The sequence below is a fragment of the Corvus kubaryi genome, unplaced genomic scaffold (assembly GCF_017639235.1).
Source record: "Corvus kubaryi isolate FWS band 111438036 unplaced genomic scaffold, C.kubaryi_AGA036_p1.0 37394, whole genome shotgun sequence".
NCBI lineage: Eukaryota > Metazoa > Chordata > Aves > Passeriformes > Corvidae > Corvus > Corvus kubaryi.
In genome coordinates this window covers 13,781,509-13,801,389 of record NW_024581133.1, presented here as the reverse complement: position 1 = coordinate 13,801,389, position 19,881 = coordinate 13,781,509, and the positions used below count along the sequence as shown (strand labels likewise).

The 19,881-nt window shown below is 39.9% G+C and overlaps 1 protein-coding gene and 1 long non-coding RNA gene across 4 annotated transcripts in view; one reads left to right on the top strand and one right to left on the bottom strand.

Moving 5' to 3' along the window:
• The window catches only part of LOC121669891, a 125,536-nt gene that overhangs the window by 17,558 nt on the left and 88,097 nt on the right, over positions 1–19,881 (bottom strand). Inside the window, exons 1-2 of one of the 2 annotated variants that reach the window (XR_006017923.1) lie at positions 6,258–6,346; positions 4,517–4,688 (exon numbers count right to left, since the gene is read on the bottom strand). This is a non-coding gene — a long non-coding RNA (uncharacterized LOC121669891). Of the gene's footprint in view, positions 1–4,516; positions 4,689–6,257; positions 6,347–19,881 lie in introns of those variants that run through there. The other variant, XR_006017924.1, reaches the window with a different exon arrangement.
• ALDH1A2 (aldehyde dehydrogenase 1 family member A2) overlaps positions 1–19,881 on the top strand; it is a 59,338-nt gene that overhangs the window by 26,543 nt on the left and 12,914 nt on the right. For both annotated transcript variants that reach the window (XM_042039464.1, XM_042039463.1), the window contains 6 exons: positions 4,213–4,317; positions 4,550–4,690; positions 6,285–6,414; positions 11,434–11,495; positions 14,196–14,324; positions 14,455–14,568. In XM_042039464.1, coding sequence (XP_041895398.1) covers positions 4,213–4,317; positions 4,550–4,690; positions 6,285–6,414; positions 11,434–11,495; positions 14,196–14,324; positions 14,455–14,568 — 681 coding nt within the window. The remainder of the gene's footprint in view (positions 1–4,212; positions 4,318–4,549; positions 4,691–6,284; positions 6,415–11,433; positions 11,496–14,195; positions 14,325–14,454; positions 14,569–19,881) is intronic.

Genomic DNA, 19,881 nt, shown 5'->3' with positions numbered 1-19,881 from the left:
GGATGAGTCAGATTGCTTTCTTGATCAGCGCTGTGGAACTCTGTCAACAGAGGATATATATAATTAACCACAGGCAGGATTTGAACCTAGTGAAGACATGGTGGGACCATTATCTTGCAAAGTTCTAGCAAAAGATCTATGAGATCACGTGTATGTGAACAAGAGGTTATTGTCAGTACCAGGAGGGCTGTTCTTTTTAGGAAAATCCACGCCCTTTCCATCTTTCCTTTGGAAAGGAAAAGAAATTGGCCAGAGAGCTATGTGATGAGATCTCATGAGAATGATGCCACTCCCAGGGGCATCATGTTCACAGGGGCAACTAGGAACTTCCCCCAGGCCTGTCACATTGCACTGTTTGGAACGGCCCCTCCCATCCCCCCCAACTTCACGTACCCCAGCACCTGCACTCCCAGCTCCCCAGCACCCCCAGCTCTCCTTCTGCCCTGCTCTGCTGGCCCCTTTGGCATCACTGGGGAACAAAGTTACTTGGTTTCCTCCTTAGCCCACTGCACACCAACTGCAGCCAGACTCTTCACTTACAGCAGGCGTTGTGTGCTTTGCCTTTGGGTTTGTTCTTGGCTAAACCACTGCACTGACAGGGACACCTCAGTACAGCAGCAAAGTTTGCCTTTTATCTTCTTGCTCTGACGTGACTGCCATTACTGGCTCTGCTGAGAGTAAATGGCAAACAAAATGTTTGTGTATTCCAAGATTTTTCAAGTGCTCCCTTCTTCCCTTTGCCTTTTGGCACAATGCTATTGATAGCACCCAACAGGCCAGATTATTTAACTACCACAATACCACATAGCAAATGCATGACACACTATAGACTTTTTCTTCTCCCTGCTGCATATCACAAAGGTAACACCAGGACTCAAACAAAAATAAATTACCTCAGTAACTCCTGGAAAACTCAAGTGGTTAATCAGTTACCTTTTATTTACATATATATGCTTAATGCTGAATTAAGTTGTAAAAACCAAAGGCTGATTTATAGCCCCAGTCAGCCTTAATTAACATTGATTCCAGGGGAATAGTAAATGTGAATAGCCTTCACAATTGAGGTTGAACAATGAACTCACTGGGTGTTGTCCAATTTGTAGCATGATTTACATGGAAGCAAGCCCTTCTTTTTCTAGGGTTACCCCTTTTTTATCTGGTGTTTAGGATGGGTTATATATAATCCATAGATAGGAACATTTGCTGTCAAATATTCTCCCTGATTTAGAGTTAGCCTTTACCATGGTCACTATAAATAAGGGAGAAAAAAAACCCAGTTTGAGGCTTTGCAGGGATTCCTTGTTCTTGCAATGTGTCATCACTTCTCCATTTCATGGCATTTTTACGAAGTGGCCATAATGAAAGTCAGATTAAATGTACAGGATATATACGTTTAATCAACAGCCATTGGAGTCAGTAGTGCTGGAAGAGTTATAAAAGCCCCTGTGAATGCAAATTTATTGCAAAAGAATCTGCGTCTCAGTGGTAGGAATATCTGCTGAATGGTACTACCTGACACAGAACACCTAAAACTTTCAAAAGTGAATTATTTAAGTGTAAGGCTTTGCTAGTAAAGCCGCCAGCTGCTGGATTTCAAGACTTGAAACTGTTCCAAAACATGGGACTAGGTACTTTATTTGTGCACTAGAGTAAATACTCTGAATTTACTGCCAATTTAAATGTGCTCAGTTTACAGTAATGAGCTTGTATAGGCAATACCTTGTTTATAGAAAGTGGAACAGGAAGAAACTAACATTAACCATTAACAGTAGCAATTTCTCTTGCTTTCAGCTCTAACTTATGCCAAATAGATCCTTTCCATGTCCTATCTGAAATATTTACTATTACTTTTCTTTTTCTAAATCTGTGGGATAAATGGAGCATTCAATAAAATCATACAGCTTTTCCTTCCAGTCAGCTTGAATTGCAGCACTCTTTTGTAATTCCAAGGCTCTATTTCTCATTCCCATTGTGAAATGCATTTCAAGAACAAATATATGTCCTGTGTACTAGCAAACCTGATGATAGGTGTTAATCCCAGCAGAATGGAGTTAACATTTTTTAATCTATTTTAAAAAGATCAGACCACTTCTCTAAGGGAAGTGTATTGAATTGTGGCTGCCACGATTTCTCAGGTTCTTGTACTCAACCAAACTGCTTTATTCTTTCAATGCAGCTCACACAAGAAGCCCATGTGTTTATGTACATCCTGTCACCTTAAACAAACATGCTTACATCTTCTCTGGCCATCTGCTCCTGAAGCTGGAAGTTTTTCTCCCTTCCCCTCCCTCCTCAGCACCCTCAACACACACACGCTGGGTGCAGAGTTAACTCTGAGAAAACTCAGTGGAAAGCACCAAATAAATTCCTTCTTCCACACAGGCCACAGACCTCAGTGTTTCTTTGCTTCACTTACAGTCTGAAAGTGACAATGATACACCAGAGGATTTTGGCTTATGGTATTAGTCACTAGAGATCATACTGGTGATTCTTTCACTCTCTCATTTTGGGTTAGCTTCAGAGTGTCCTAACAGGGACCAGTACCTGGGTTTGCCAAACAGTGTAATCACTGATCAGGAAGGCACCAGCACGGTCTGAGGAGCTCACAGTCCAAGGACACAAACAGGTTCAGGATAAATTAGAGCGTGCAAAGAAAGCAATGGTAGTGGTGTGGTAGGTCCTGGGTTCAGCAACCTCTGAAAACCTAAACAAAAGGGGCAAGGGGGAGTTAAAGAAAGGACAGAATCTGGAATGGATGGAGGGGCACACAGCAAGGAGGCTGAAGTTTGAGGCATAGGGAAGATGAGGAAACACAACAGAAATGCATCCGTAATAGCAAAAGCACATGTAATTGTTGGGTTCCATGTACGGTTATTCTACCACCAGGGCATTTTCCAGGCAGGCACAGGTTCCTCCCACACACAGCTGCAGTGAGCTGGGCACGAGTGAGCTCTGAAGCAGGAGCTGTGTCACTGCAGTTACAGTGGCACCGAGCCTGAGCTAATAAGCCCTGCTGAGAGGAACACAGCTACAGGACTTCCATTTGGCTTGGAGAATAGGTTGAGCAAGCTCATGTCTGGTAACTGAAAACTCTACAGATGTATTTTTGCCTTCATGTGTATAAAGATGGGCCAGTTTCTCTTACCTGTGTATCTCTGACTGGAACTGAGACTCCTCAAGCTTTCAAAGGGTCCCTGTCTCTATAAACAAAGCCCTGTATGCAAAAAAAACCCCAGGTGGTGAACATTCCTTCTCTCTATGCATGAACTCCTGCCTTCAGTGAAGTCAGGGGTAAAATTCCTGTGTATTTCAACGAGGCCAGGACATCCTCTTACACATTTAAAGTTGTATTTCATGGAATCCAATGAAAGTACATTGATATCTGGACTCCCAGGAACCCAAATGGTGCCTGAAATTTTTGAAAACTTTCATTCTTAGAAAGATTTAAAAGACAGGAAGAGTCTGAGTACCTGGAAAACTTTTCGCTCAAGTCATTTTCATGTAGTGACTTCTTTAATATTTGCTAATAAATAATTACATCCTATTCTTGAAAGTCATTCAGCAGAGAATAACTGACATGTATGCGGCTACCAGTAAAAATCTACTTTAAATAAACTCATTTGTCATTACCTTTCTCAAGACAGCTCTTGTCACCACCATTACCATTTAAATTTGTTTTGCCCCTGACAATTAAAATGATATCAGCACTGAGAGAATTTAACAATTTCCATTGTTCCTAGCAGATAAGCAAGTTAGTTTTGTGCTGCAAGCCATCACTGTAGCCATAATTAACTGTGTATTGAAGAACTGTGATGTTTGAGATTATTCAGCCTTGACTGGGATGTATCAGTGACTAAATGTTTACTTACTGAACTGAATGATTATTCCAAATCCTTGTCTTGTCTCCAGCAGTTTCAAGGCTTTTTCTCTGATACAGGTATTTCTTATTTTAGTTTGTTACAGTTTTTGAACCAAATCTGAACATCAACCGATGTTTAGACTTTTATGTTGCTTCTATAATGACACTACTATAGAATACAGAAAGACATCTCGGGCTGGCCTCAGCATGAACTCCTGAAAACTGTGATTTTCACATGAAAAAATAATTTTCAGTTCTTTTGTATTAGAATCTGCAGCTTTTTTCAGGAGTTTGTTGTTACATACATTACTGTTTGTTCATGCAGGAGACCTGATGACTTTTTCCTTTTCTAGATTTTCATCAATAATGAGTGGCAGAATTCTGAAAGTGGAAGGATATTCCCAGTATATAATCCAGCAACAGGAGAACAGATCTGTGAGATTCAAGAAGCTGACAAGGTAATGTATCCTATGAATGGCTATATGTTTAATGTATAAATTAAATGTATAACAGGTAATAGAAATGTATAAATAGATCAAAGCAACTAATCCAGAACAGCACTGTTGGACAGTTCTTTTATTAATCATCATTTCAAAACCCATCACGTGACTAAGTTTGTATAACAGCCCATTCCATAAACCTGGTTGTGTTATTTACCTGTGTCTTCAATTTGTTTCTTCCTTTTCACAGGTTGATACGGACAAAGCAGTGAGAGCAGCTCGGCTGGCTTTTTCCCTTGGTTCCGTTTGGAGGAGAATGGATGCATCGGAAAGAGGCCATCTTTTGGATAAGTTAGCAGACTTGGTCGAAAGGGACAGGGCAATTCTTGCTGTAAGTGGCGCATAAAAATCAACAGTTAAATCAGTTGTCAGTTTTTACATTCTGAGAGCCAATTAGCTCATGAATGGGTTGATACGAATTGTATGTGAAATGGCTTCCTGGCTGAAATGGGTCTGTCCACTTACGACGTGATGCAAAACCCATAAAAATCAACAAGAGCCTTCCAATGGGCTCAGATCAGCTTTAAATTGGACATCACGCAAAAGCAGGGGTGTGCACTCATGTGTGTGCCTGGCATGCACACCTGCAACTCTTCTAGAATAAGAAATGGCAGGTTGGAATGATTTGTGCAGATGGGAAGGGAAGGGCAGGTGAGATGCTTAGGGACACTCAGCTGGTGACACAAATTCCGAGTGTGGCACTGTTTCACTCTCGGATGAAGCCATCGCAATGGTGGCATTGTTAATGTTGTTTTCCGCATGTCAAGTGCTTTGAACTAAGCCTGTGAACATCTTAATTCCAGCTTTGTCAACACTTAAATCATCTTACCACCGGCGGATACTGTAAAATCGCCATGGGGAGAAGGAAGTGCACAGCAAATCAAGTTTACTCTGCCTGTCATTTAATTTTTATTTCTAGAGCCGAGTTCTTTACTGAGTTGCACTGCAGGCAGTGACGTTAATTGCTCTTGGGGATATAAGTCAGTGCAGAACTAGGCCTCCATTCTTTTCTATAGAAACTCATTCGATGGTTGGTGTGTTACACGCAAACATCCTTTGCCCATTCTTAATGATTTCTATTAGACAGCTATTGAGAATGAGTTAAGCTACTCAACATCTTAGGATATTTTATTGGATTTTTTTTGCTAAATGATCTTAGGAACCCCTAAGAGGATAGCTTATAAGATAATTTAAAAATAGGAATATTAACTAAAAAGTAAAGACATTAGCTTGTTAATTTATGAGCTTCCCTAGAGGAAAGTTTGTTTATTTAATGGCAATAAATAAACTGGCTGTACAGTATAGATATCTCAGACCTCAGCAGGAGTCTTGGCAACCATATAGAGAAATTTTTATATTCACATCAATTATATAAAGAGGGATGTGTCCATTCTTCTCTTTATGGATTCAGATCATTAATACAGGGTTACAAGGAGCCCCTTCTCAGCTGTTATCATTAACATAACAGAACCCAGTTTGACAGGCATTTTTATCTTGGCTCCTGATTAAAGCAATTCAGCATTTATAGATCTGGACCAAACACAGTGGCTATTAGGTTCAAAGTACACAAAGGCACATGTACATGCATGTGGCTACACACACAAACCCACAAGACAGACAGACAGACACACACAAACACACACATATGTTCTTAAAATCACAGCGATTCCAGAATACTCCAGGAGAAACCAGTTTGGTTTTTTTTAAGGAAAATACTTTTTGTTCACATTTGCGAAAAGAAGTAATAAAGGGGACCAGATAATTGTTCTGAACCTTCTGGGTTAAAACTACACCAAGGTGCAACTGATTGGTCTTCATTAAAATCTTTGTCATGATTCAAGAGCTGTTAAAATGGTGAATACTTAAGTATGATAGTTCAAAAATGTTACTATACTTACATCTCTTAACTTTTTCTTGTCCTGCAGACTATGGAATCACTGAACAGTGGCAAACCATTCCTCCAAGCTTTCTATGTAGATCTCCAGGGAGTCATAAAAACCCTGAGGTATTATGCTGGTTGGGCAGACAAAATCCATGGAATGACCATTCCTGTAGGTAAGGGGAATTAAAGCACAGCTATGCACCTAAACCTTTCATGGCCAGACTAAGGCTTAGTAGCTTACAGCTTCGTGGAAAGCAGAGGAGAAGCCTGGGTTGCTCTTACAGTGTGTACTGTGTTGCTGAAGCAGATGTTTGAAATTCAGCACTGGGGGCCCTGCTCTTGTTCTGCCCCATATGCATATGTGAGGAGGGCTTGGTTTCATGTGTCCATCTGAGAAGGAGATAGCTCAATACCTACACTTAAATACTGATACATGTATAAAAATGCACAACATATAAGCCTGAAAAACACCTTGGAACTCATGAAAATAGTGTTGGGTGCCTGTTTAAGAAACAGTACCATTATGTATAGATCTTGTTTCTATATATCTTCTCATTGCTTATGCAAATAATTTTACTTGCGACTGACACTGGATCTAACTTAATTTATACTTTGAGAGTGCTCTTAATGTTACTGTAGAGAACTACATACATATGAGATATATTTTGCTATAGATGCTTCTTCAAATTATTCAGTGGGATGAATTTGATATTATATATATGAGATAAACCTTCATGCATGCTAGGAAATTATGTTCTTACTCTTTTACTAAAGAGATACAAAAAAATCCTTACCATTATTTTTATTTAACAAGTCTCTTCCTCCTGCCCCTCCCTCCCAGCTGTTTAACAAATATAGGCTGCATTTTCTGATGCGAATATATTCATTTACAGTCTGGACTAGATGTACCAAATGCTAGGATTACACAACATGGCAAAATAGCAGAAAATGACTTTATGTAGGTGCAGTCATTAAGATAAATGTACAAATCTTTCACCTGCATAAAATAAAACTCTGGAATAACATTAAGGAAAATGAACATTCATTATGTGGATTCTTTTTGGCTTCATGGTGCACGTCCCTTGCACATGCATGTTTATTCCTCTTTACCCAGTAAGGCCAGGAGGGCACACTCAGGGGTAAATGCCCTTTGCTATAGCCCAGTTATTTCCCTGGTGTTTCGCTGTGTGGCACACTATCTGCAGTGCACTCACCTCTCTACAGCAAAGCACGAAACTATCCAAGTGAAGCAAGCAGATAAATTGAAAATGTGCCTCCAAAATTTTCAGAAGGGAAACATCTTATTACAGTGGTACTCCTCTTGGTGTTTCATCTTATTAAAATTGCAGGGTGCACTGACTGGTGTTTATCTTCACGATCTTATTTTCACCAAAGAAATGACAATAATAATATTTCAGGTGTAGACATTCCTGCAAGGACTCAAAGTTTTCCACCGTCATTTAGGCTGAGATTGATAAATCCCAGTTTTGCTGCTTGTACTTCATGTTTAATCATACAAAAGTGCAGACCGCACCATAAATTCATGTGTTCAGCAAATTTCCTGTTCCCTAATCTCTTTCTCTCTGGTCGGTGAATGCCTCCTTCTCACTCTTTAGCCCCACAGGTACACAGAAATTAGGTCAGCCACCAAAAGGCATTACCAGATTAAGGAGAATAAATATTCTCTGTTTATTCTTGGTTTCAAGTACCTTATGGGATAAAACCTGATTTTTTTTCAGTGAGGTGGGCTATGCTGGGCAAAAGGAAGGCACATTTTCAGTATGCCTTCCTCAATGCAAACTTTGTGCTAACACAGTTTTCAGTAGTGTAGAATCGTAAGTCCATTCACATATCTTCAGGGTATCAACTAGTTCTTCATTTAACACTTCTCTTTATTCCTCTACTTTCACACCATAAATTTGTCATTCTCATGAGGCTATTTTAGGGCAAAGCCGGTGTTAAACAATGGTGCTCTTTACGTTCACTTACCATCAGCTCACCAAAGGTAAACAAACAACACAACAAAACCAAAAAACCCCCCGTATTAAATCTTCTCTTTCTATTTAGTATGCTAATAAATCTGAAACCTCCCAATCTTTTGTTGTTGTTGTTGTTTTTGAAGTTTTCTTTTATAACTAAAATAAAAATAGGCAACTAATAGACAAGTAGAACAGTGTGTTTTACAGTCACATTCCTTTTGGTCCCAGAGCTACAAAACCTTCAGACTGCCCTTTGCTTGCTCCCATGCGTAAAGCCTTGATGATTTAAATTAAAACAGAATGAAGCTAGACCAGAAACTGTTAAACTAATAAACTGAATGCAAGCAGAGATGTATCTTTAAAGCAATATATGGTATTATATATTTTAAAGAACCAACTCAGCTCTCCTCACCCCCTTGTTTGCTGTGTCCTGCTATATGAGGCATAGAACTCTATTATGGTTGTTATGCAAATAAAATATCCAGGATGGAGACTCCTGATGGAAATCTGAGCAAACACATCTGTGGAAGATATTGCTGTCCCAAAGTGAGATCCCTGGATAAATGGGACTTGCTTTCTGATTAAAAAATGAAAGTCTTTGGGCCAGGTGCTAAGCAGCTGCAAATTGATCTTGCTCTATATTAATATCAGTGAGGACTCAGAATGACAGTTTACTTCAGCTGAGTATATTAAAAATATCCCTTTAAGACAAAATTTTAGATTGGATGTGAGATCAGTGTCAGATCCCTCTCAGGCAGTGCTCTTCTGGCAGCCAGCTAGTAAAGGATAAGAGTAACAATCATCAGCCACAGCATCTTAGAATAAGTGTCATTAGCATGACTTAAAACTCTCAAACATTTTAAGAATGTCCTGTATAATTTCTAAGCACAAGGGAGCTTTCTATGCTCACTGTTTAGAATAACAGAATTAAGCTCACTTAATTGTTGAGCTATTTTGCCATGGTAACAGCTTGTTCTACATTATGGACAAGGTGGCTCTTAGATCCATCTTTGGCCCGTCCAGAGACATCCAAGGCTTCTGAATAACTTCAAGTCACATATGTTCCCAAAGATATTGTTAGAAAGCAACCTCAAAAATCCCATCTTGACAGAAAGTCTGTGGATGATGAACTTTGGAAGTAGGTGTCAAAAGGGGCAGCTGTCTAGAGTCTAGTGGGAGACAGCAGGGAGAGCAGCTCTGCATGGGAGGCACCGCTCTGCGGAAAGAACGTTCTGCCTACACTGGGCAGAATTAACCACCATTTGTCTGCCTTGGCAAGAGGTTCAGGTTATCTATAACTGTGTGATGAAGCACGCAGACATGTGGCAGTGATTATGCAGTGATGATCTAAAGTCAGACAGTGCTAATGTAACTGTGTTACTGTTATGTTGCCACCATCCTTCTGGCTGAGAACACACCTCTCACAGTACTACCAAGTACAAGCTGGTATTTTTAGCCGACTCCTCTGTGTTTCTCTTGAGCACTTAGTTTTGCTTGTATGTACTTCTCTGTATTTTGACTTCTACTTCGCTTCTGTCTGATCTGATGAATCTTCCTATGGTCTGTGAACCACTGCTATAATCTGTGAAAGATAACCTGGAAAACCCAACTGATCATCTCAGTCTGTGACACAAATATTCTCATCTCCACTGGGGAGTTGTTAAACATCTAGAGACCAAAACGTTGCAACGATGTTTTGTCAATGCAGTGCAAACAAACTGATAAACTATTTTCTTCTGACTTTTCCTGATGTGAATCTTTTTTCTCTCTTTCCCTTCCTCCTTTATTTTCTCTGCTCTGTCCCTTGGCTTGGTTGCAAACTATTGTTACCTTTCTCATAATTATTCTGTATCTGGCCCCCAGCTGACATATTATCTACTCTAGCTCAGGTTTCTACTAAGCAAATCCTGTAAAGTAGATGGATAGAAATAAGCAGACCTGAAAATAAGTTATTTCTAATCAAATTCAAGTTGAAGTCTTTTCTTAAACCCAAGAAATTTTAAGGATTAACCTGTTTATTGTTACCAGATATATCTTAGAGGACATTGCAGCAGGTTCCCAAAACACACTCTCTATTGTGAAGTTAGGCCCTTCCCCAATATCACACAAGGGTAGCTGCAGCTCTGGACTGAACGGGGGAGAGGCCAGGGCTGCCACTTCCCAGCCCAGCCTGGGAGGGAAAGCACATACCCTGTGTCAGACAGAACAATGGGAGCAAAAGCCCTGTAATCTCTCCTCCTCCTCTTACTCCCTTCCGCTGTCTGACCTTTTCTTATCCTGGTAAATCATCTCCTGCCATTAAGCCTAGGTAACCTTCTCATCATTCTCACATACTTAGCTGAAATTATTTTCCCAAGTTAAGAGATTTGAGTTTTTCTAGATGACCAAGCACTACAGGCCAAGGGGCACATTCAGCTCATGCCTTTAGCATAGCCTTTCCCTCAGCTGTAGCCTCACTGAAAACCATCTGACCTAAATTCATTGAGGTACAAAGGTGCAGTAAATCTATTTTGCACAGATACAGGCCAAACACGCTAACAAAGCTACTGGTTAGACAGTACCTTAACAGATCCTTTAACTGGTCCCCACACACCAGGTCCCTTTCTGGCTCTTTGTAAACTGGGAAGAAACCTGCATATGTAACCTCAGCATGTGCACCCAGACCACAGAAGTAAATGATGCTCAGTGACACAAGTCACAAACTTTCCCTCTTCATTCCACATCTACAGGTTGTGGTACATCATTCCATCACTTCACACTGCCTGTGTCCTCAATGGCAGATGAGTCAGCTGAATATTACTCTATAACCCCACAGCAGGTTGTAGATACACCTTTATATCGCTGTGTTCCACTCATGCATTTCAGGAAATTGCCTTTGTGACTTTTTCTTCACTTCTCTCACCCTTAAATCAGCTGAGGCTTCCATGCTACTGCAATTTTTTGTGCAGTACAGCTCTTTCCCAAGGAACAAAGCAGGTTACTTTCTGATGGGAAGTCTGATTCCTTTGTTCTACAGAAAGAACAATTAGGTTGCTCCTGAACCTAGGTTTCCCATGCTGGCTCACAAAAAAACACTTCCATGACTTCTTTATTTCTTTTACTGCCATCAAAGGCTGATCCTTAGAGGTTTTTTCTCCCCTTTATTTCAATTTTTTTTTTTTTGTTCTGCCAAGTCAAACTGCACTTGAGAGTAACCATGCTCATCTGTTTCAGATGGAGATTATTTTACATTTACAAGACATGAACCCATTGGAGTGTGTGGACAGATCATCCCTGTGAGTATCTCTACTAGTGCTTTCTATTTATTTTCATTTGAACCAGCTCTCTTTAAAGACACATAAAACATGGTCTTCAGCTATGTGTGTTTTCCATTACGAAAAAAGCTGAGCTCATATTGTTGACATATCTTTAACAGCCTCCCTGCAAATGCTTATTTGAACATGCTAATAGGGTTTAGGCTCTGTTATTAGGAGTTAAATTCTCAAGTCATAGAATTCACATGATTAAAACAAGCAAAGCAAAACACAGTGTTAATATGCTGTCAGTGGTTATGGATGTTCACACAACTTATGGAAAATTGATGCTTTGCTGTGGTAGTCTCTTTATTTATTTAGTTTTTACTGTGATTTAACAGGCTCCTCAGTTCCTGGGAGATTGTGATGTATTTTAATTCCATTCTTTCCTGCTATTTCTTTTACAAGGCTGGAGAAGTAAAGGAAACTCCAGGAGACATATCATTGCAATTAACATTGTGTAGCTAATAGAAGACATGAAATGTTTGTTTTATTTGTTGTGAGAGAGAAACACATCATTTCATCAAATCCAATGCTCCCCCCTACACCCCAACAGACACCCTCATAATAAAATCTTGCTGAACATTGCATGGGAATTGCACTGAGAGGGTAACTTTTTCAGAAGAGCCAGTTAACCAGCTTTGGCAGAAATTTCAGTGGGAGGCTTACATATAGCTATTAAAATATTGCATGGAAGCTTTTTTGTTTGACAAAACACTGGGGGACTGATCAGGCCATTCTCAGAAATTTTTGTTGATGTCGATTTTTTATTTTGTTCCTGTTACCACAAAGCCACTAAACAGAAACACGGAGCAATTCCATTACAAGAGGAGCAGCCAGAAAAGATTACTTTAACAATGTTAAGCCCTTTTTCCCTATTTAGATTTGTTGTTATTTCATGTCTTTGTTAAGGGGTGGCTTTTGTGTTTGGCACTCGGCAGAAACCCACAGAAACATGCAATGACTCAGAGAGTCTGTGGCTACAGCCGTCCTGCAAACACCTACGCACTCTCCTAACTTGGTCCTTATGAATGAAAGATTCCACAGCTCTGTCCCCATTTCTCAGCCAGGCACATGGATAAGCATTTACTAAATAACAACCCCAACACCTCACCCCAGTGTTGCTGGACATCTCTTATGCTTGTTTCATTGAGCTTAACTGACAGATCTGCTGAAGAAACTTGGCCACAGGCCAAAAGCAGGATTCATTTAGTTTAGATGTGTAAAACTTTGTTCAGGGTACCCAGCCATCTACGATATATGTTCGTTCTTCCCTCACTTTTGCCCTCCAAAGCCTGAAGATGGCTGTCGTATCCATCTATCCTAACACCACTGCTGATCTGTTCTGTATTTCCTCCATGCTACCAGCTCCAGCAGACAGCCCAGGCCACTGCATGTGCTTGGCCATTCCATGAGCAAATACATTATTCAAAAATAAAATTAAACAGCAAGTCTAACACTGAACTCCTCATCCTCTTTCACATCCCAGCTTCCATCAAAACATGTGCTCTTTGGCAGTGCTGTAGCATAAACAGGGCTGTATAGTGCCCTATAAAACTGCTGTGAGCTCTCCTTGCAGTGCCATTAGAAGTGCAGGCTGTTAGCACACTGCTGGCCCTACAGCTCCCCTCCCAGGTTTATGTACTGGAGATGGAATTAAAACATCACTTTGTCTCCGGAGTTTATAAACAACAGAGGGAGTAAAAAATTGGGTGTTCAGTGAAGGAAAGACAGTTGTGTATTTTTTCAAGCTAGCCAGGGGCTAAAGAGATGTCTGTGAGAGTGGCAGCTGATATGCATCAGGCAGCAACACATTCTGGCCAGTGGCTGACTCTGTGACTGATATTTTCTATTCTCCTTCTAAAAGAGACTGTTGTATGCATTTGTGAGAATGATTGTGCAAACACAGTTATTTTATTGCTGTGACATTTTCACTAAAATCAGCAGGACTATCCACTTAACCTGCTAGGACCAGGCCTTTGTGCAAAAGGCTCATTACTTTTATCTTTATCCACAGCATGTTTGTGCATCAAACTAATATAATTCACTACAGCATCTGCTGCAGTTAAATGAAATTGTAATGAATAACAATACAAAATTTTGTATCAGCAAAGAACTTCTCAACTTTTTTTTTACTGTTCTTTTAACATCTTCCATATAAATTTCTCAGTAGGAAGTCTTCAAAAAAATGAAATGCTTTGACTGACCATTGACATTTATGGACTTTTTATTGTAATTCCTTCAATTAAGGATTATATCATTTTGAGTATAAATTTTATATCTTAAGATGTATTCAGGAATATGAAATTTACATCCAAAAATGAACAAACATCCAAATGCATCAGAAGCAAGAACTATTTTCATGGGGGAATTAAAAGTGCCAATAGCAAAACAGTAAATTAAATTAAAAAATTGTGACTTAAAAAATCGACAGATAACATAATATTTTCTTAATGGAGATTGCAGGTGGAGGTTGTATTTCTTTGAACAAGAGAGAAATAACTAAAAAGTCGCTGTTGCTGCTTTCTTAATGTCAGTAATTTAAAAAAATCCGTGCTTTGTGCTGGGAAAGATTTATGCTGAGGATCAGCCTGAGAAATAAGTGAGGTATCAGCTTGACATCTTGAAAACAAAACACCACGGCGATATTTTTCCATCTATCAACTTTTTTTTTCCCTACAGTGGAACTTCCCCCTGCTGATGTTTGCATGGAAGATTGCTCCAGCTCTGTGCTGTGGCAATACAGTAGTTATTAAACCAGCAGAACAAACACCACTCAGTGCTCTCTATATGGGTGCCCTCATCAAGGAGGTAAGAATAATTGAGGGGAGTGATGTCTGTCTATCCTTGGAGGGAAGGAAGTACCAGCACATGCCTGGTTTAACATGCTCTATCGGTTTTCATAAGTCATGTTTACCTTTATTCATTCCTATTTTGACAGGCTGGCTTTCCACCAGGAGTTGTCAATATTTTGCCAGGATTTGGTCCAATTGTTGGTGCAGCCATAGCCTCTCATGTTGGCATTGATAAAATTGCTTTCACTGGATCCACTGAGGTAAGAGGATTAACACATTACTGTAAAATGTGAATAAATGCTTCAGTCCTTACACTACATTTCTTACTGTCACTGAGTAAAAGAGCTCCATCTAAATAACAGTGGTCTGTCCTTCCCAGCTAAACTTACGTACCACAGGACTTCCCAAGCACAAATGGCTCCTTTCCTCCAGCCCCTGCTGTGCTCGGCACCTCAGCACAGGAGATATGCCTGGAAAAATATTGCTGGGATTTCCTGTGGGCTTATGAGGATGTGAATCACATGCAAGTAGGCAGAACATCCCGTGTATATCATAGCACACATAAGTGCTGCTTTAACATCCATAATTTGTGTATCCTGCTGCACTTGGGGAAAAGGGAGAGGAAGGGAGCAAATTGTGCAAATATACTTCAACTTTGATGCTGCATTCAAGTATATTGAGGATGAGGAGGAGGCCTAAAAAGGAAAGAATGCCGGGAGAAAAGGAGATTGTCCAAGGTGTCTGTTCCCAAAATGATGGAAAGAAGCTGGCCAGAGGATGAAAGGAGTCAGTTGTCTCCTGGATGCCAAAATGTCTTGCTATGAGACTATGCTGCAGATGTTAGACAGGAGGCTCACTCTGAAGATGAAGGCTGCAGCCTACAGCAAGACTAACCCCCAAAACTCTCATCACATCTTGCTCTCAAATATGTGCCAAGCTGGCTGTTATCAGGGTTGGGGTGGGGATGACAGAGGTACTCCAGACTGAAGTCACAGGAGAAGGGGCCTTATCTCATCGTCTGAAGGCAGACAGAAAGGAATCTCTGTGGGAGTTTCAGGGCTGGTTATATTTAGAGAGTGCTAAACCCAGCCCTTTTCAATTCAAAATCTGACAAACTATTGTATGGAGGGAGCTAAACCCCAGGGACCCAGTCTCTCTTTGATATGTTTGACTCCCACTCGTGGCAGTGGAAGGCTTTATGCATCCCTGCTTTATGCAGGGATACTGCTCTTCACAGTGAGGCAATTTGCTTTTTAACTTGTGTTGATAAATTCACTGACCATGCAGCCCTGCTAGATACAATGTGGGTATCTCCCTGGTGGGCTCAAGGATTGCAGAGACCAGCTCAATATTTCAAATGAATCATTCTGGTGGAATTATTCTGTAATTGAGTTTGCAAGTCACACACAAGCCTAAATTACCAGTAAAATGTAGCTGCAGTTGTATGCTTAATTTGCACACACAGTTGTTTTGCAATTACTATCTGCCTGTACATGATTTTTTAATGACAACTTCAGATTCTAATATACACAGGTTACATTCTAAGTCAAGGGCTACATCAGATTTCAGATTATTCTATGGAATTATTCTAGTCATTACATCTCCTGTATCCAATTAAGATTAGCATCCTGAAATATTGAAAATTTTAATATGAGCTGATTGCCCCCCATAAATTAAGTTGAAACAATTGTTTTCATAAAGATATGTGGTCTCTGTTTAAGATAAATATTCTATTATACAGGATGTTGCACTGTTTGGAAGAGGAAAAATACAGATGGGTTAGGTTTCAAAGTTGTCTCTTGTAGCCAAAATAAATTTTTATTGTAGTTCCAGACAGCTTTAGTTTTAATAGGCGTTTAAACTCAAAAGCTGTGGGTTTTATACTAACTCAGTACCTACCTTTAAAAGCCTTACTAATAGGAAGTGAAAAGCATTACAGAGATGAAAAAGCAATTCTCTAAGAACCTAAAGCAAGAACAGATGGATCGTTTTAATGCAGAGTTAGTGTAAACTATTCCATATTGTTTCTGATTTCCTGTAACACTGAATTTTTGTAATAGCAAGTCAACATTGTAACATTTTAAACACTACGTTCTGATATGGGCCGGACTATAGTCTCTGATTTCTCCAAAACAGATTTCAATTTCTAGTGGAATAATAATGGAAATATTTTGTCTCTCTGGTACTTGTCTGAAGCATGTCAACTGTACACTCCAGTGATGGGGATTTCTGATAGCCATTAGGTGTATAAACATCATGTATTAACTCCATTCCTCCATTCCATCCATGTCTTAGTTAAGGCAGTTCATGATGGGCAAGTTAATGATAAAACCTGTCAGTACAAACGCAAAGATCTTCAAACTGAGATTCTGAAGCACAGGTTTTTCTCAAATTTTCACCATGAGGTTCTTTTATATAAGTTCTTTACCTTTGAAGTATACTTATAGCTACTGAAAACTCCCCATTTGCCTGTAAAAACCACAAAACTGGGCTATTATTATCTTTTTCCTGCAGGATTCTTGAAAGGCAGAAAACAGGCTGCTCCTCCTACAAAAAAAAAAAAAAATTGAATGCTAATGTTTTCCAAAATTTGTAGAACCCAATCCATAGAAATATGAGCCAAAAGGCCAAGTTCATGACCTCACCTCAATAAAGCCTGACACAGCCACACCACAGAGCCCTCCAGCCTCGCACCTTATCTTGCAACACGACCAGTAACAGATGCTCACAGAAGAAGAGAGCATGTGTAGAGTGATCCTTTCCTTGCTGCAGCCTCACAGCTTCTGACAATCGACTCACAGACTTCTTGAGCCCAGAGGTGCATGTGGACACTTGTATTCCATGTGCCAATGGCCTTGTCACCCGTGCATGAGTCCAGTACCTCTTGACACTTATGACTGGGACACGTCAAGCCTGTGCCCATGCAGTGACAACACAGAAATTATTTCAATCTTCTGCTTCTGATTTCTAGTTTAGAGCTATCCAGTGTGCACTCTCTTCTCTGGATTTTAGATTCTCAGGTGCTCTGAATTTTTTTTAAATACTGATCTTTACTTTTCACACACTGCCCCCCAAAATAATATGTTAAAAATCCTTAAGAGCTCTTTTTCTGTGGTACCATTACTGTTTGATTTCACTTCTCTCCCTCTTTCCTGCAGCCCCTCCTTTTATGGGTTAGCTACACACATTGAAAAAAATAGTCTGCCAACTCTTTCATCCCTCAACCTACCTGCTTCTTATGAAACACTCTCATGTGGATCACCTCCTTCTCCCAATCCCCTAGTGCACGGATCTCAAAACTCTTCCCTCCACAGCTCACTAGGAAGGGGAAGGGTTCTGCAAACACCTGGCAGGCTATGGATTTCATTCTGACAACTGAAAGAAATAAAATCATACTGAGTGTGAAAGCCCACCTAAAAACACCGTGTCTCCTTTGATTCCAGTAGCTTTCCTGGCTTCTCTGCTTGCTTCGGTTCACTCTTCAGCAGCCTGTTTGGTATAGGCATTTGAACCAAAATGTTTATTTTTACTGTGTTGGTTTTAGTGAACCAGGGCTAATCCATGATCCTCCTTAATTACAGCAATCTCCTCTCAGGCTTCACTGACACTTTTTTCCCTCATCTTCCACAATCAGATGAAATTTAAACTGCCATAACCAAACTTTTTTCCAGCCAATATGACCATGTTAACAGTTGCTCTTATCCTTTTCCTACCTTCCCTTGAAAGTCCATAATCAATTTATGTATCTCATTACATCTTACTGAATTTCTCCTTGATCCAAACTGCAGGGTGAAACTCACTGGGACCATGGGAGAGGTACTGTAAAGCTCAGCTGTGTCCCACTATCCCTGTTGTTTACTGTACATGCCTTTTCCTTTTGCACTGCCCCTCTCTGCCTCAGCTTCTTCACTGAGTTCCTTTAAAAAAATTACTAGCAACAATTTAATTAAAATTAGTATTTTACAATTTCTGAGTTTAAGAACAGATCCAAACTCAGGATGTCTGGCATTCCCATGTGTCTGCTGTTAGGCTCCAAAGCTCAGAAGTACAGGAGACGTTCTACAAGTCTCCTCCCCAGTGAAATAACACTGGGCTTTATGTAATTCCAAGACAAATGCTGATGAGGGGACAATTTTTGCACATACCAGAAAGGCAGAGAGTTTCTTCATATTACCTTCTTATTTGCTAAAAGAACTTTTGCTACGCAAAAAAGGTGACAGGCCTTCAAATATCAGAGAAAAGTAGCCATCAGAAGCAGGTTTACTCTTCATTTGCCTTTATTTCCATTCAAATCTGTGAGCTCAGTTAAGGCTTTGCAAATACAGCCATTCTACCACTGTGAGCTGGCTGCCCAAGCCAGTACCTGTGTGCTCCATCTGAACTGGAACTGTGTGTGAGGATGGTGTATCTGTAAGTTCCTGGTGCACAGGGAACAGTTGAGGGCAGTATGCTCTGGGTTTAAAATTAGAGATGATTATGGAGAGTAAGAAGTTATAAAGTTTTTTAAATGCAGATTTAAAGCCCTGCCTGGGATAAAAATTGTATTTTAATTGTTGCAAAAATTTAATGAGTTCTAATAACTTCTGTTTAAAACCAATTGTGTAACCTCCAAATCAGAATGGTTTACAGCTCCCTACAGTTAAATGCTCTCAAGATGGGAATTACAGATAGCACACAAAACATTTGAAGTTCTGGCCAACAAGAAATATATCCTAAGTGGCTGGTTTCCACTTTGTTCAAACTATGAGCCATTAAAATGCAGACAGATTTAAGATAGGATTCAGGTCTGTGTTCAGGCAGTTTAGTAGAGTAACCCAAATAAATATCCAACAAATTGTTTTGGATGCCTGTGTAAACAAAACGTCTATAAACAACTGCAATAAACCCCAGCAAAAGAGTCTGCATTTTGCTTGGCAGAATGTTTTCTTTATGCACTTAGATTAACAAACCATGATCTCATCATTAGTCAACAAGATACTAGAGAGACCATCAAAGCAAACTACAGGAGAGTTGAGATTGATTCATGCCAAACAAATGTTTGTAGCTAACAGCTGTATTACCACTGATTCTAATTTACTCAGCAGGATTCTCCTTTCATTTCCGAAGTGAGATGACTGTCCCAATGCATGATGTAGACAGAATGTCTTCCTACTGCACAGGCACTGAGCTGTGTGAGCTCTCCTGGATCACACAATCACTTGCTGGTTTTAGGCTTCATGAATTGCAATCTGGCATTTTCTACTTTAGCAATAAGAATCCTAAAGGTGATTTAACCTGTTTTGAGAAGTCTGTGAGCTAATGGTGCTACACACATGCCCTCTGTAAGGATTTAGGGAGGCTACATTAGCATTCATTCCTGCTTCTGTGGAATCTTTTGGATCATATCTTGGACAGCTTCTGCCTCCTGAATGAGAAGAAGTTGTTTCTCTTTTCCTTCTTTTGTGTTTTTGGTAGCATTTAGAAAGCTGTCCTTGGGCAACTGTTCTGCCTCTTTGCTTATGGAAGATGCATGTCAAAAGGAATCACCTTCTTAAACCCAATACAAATAGGATGGTGTATCAGTCCTATCAACG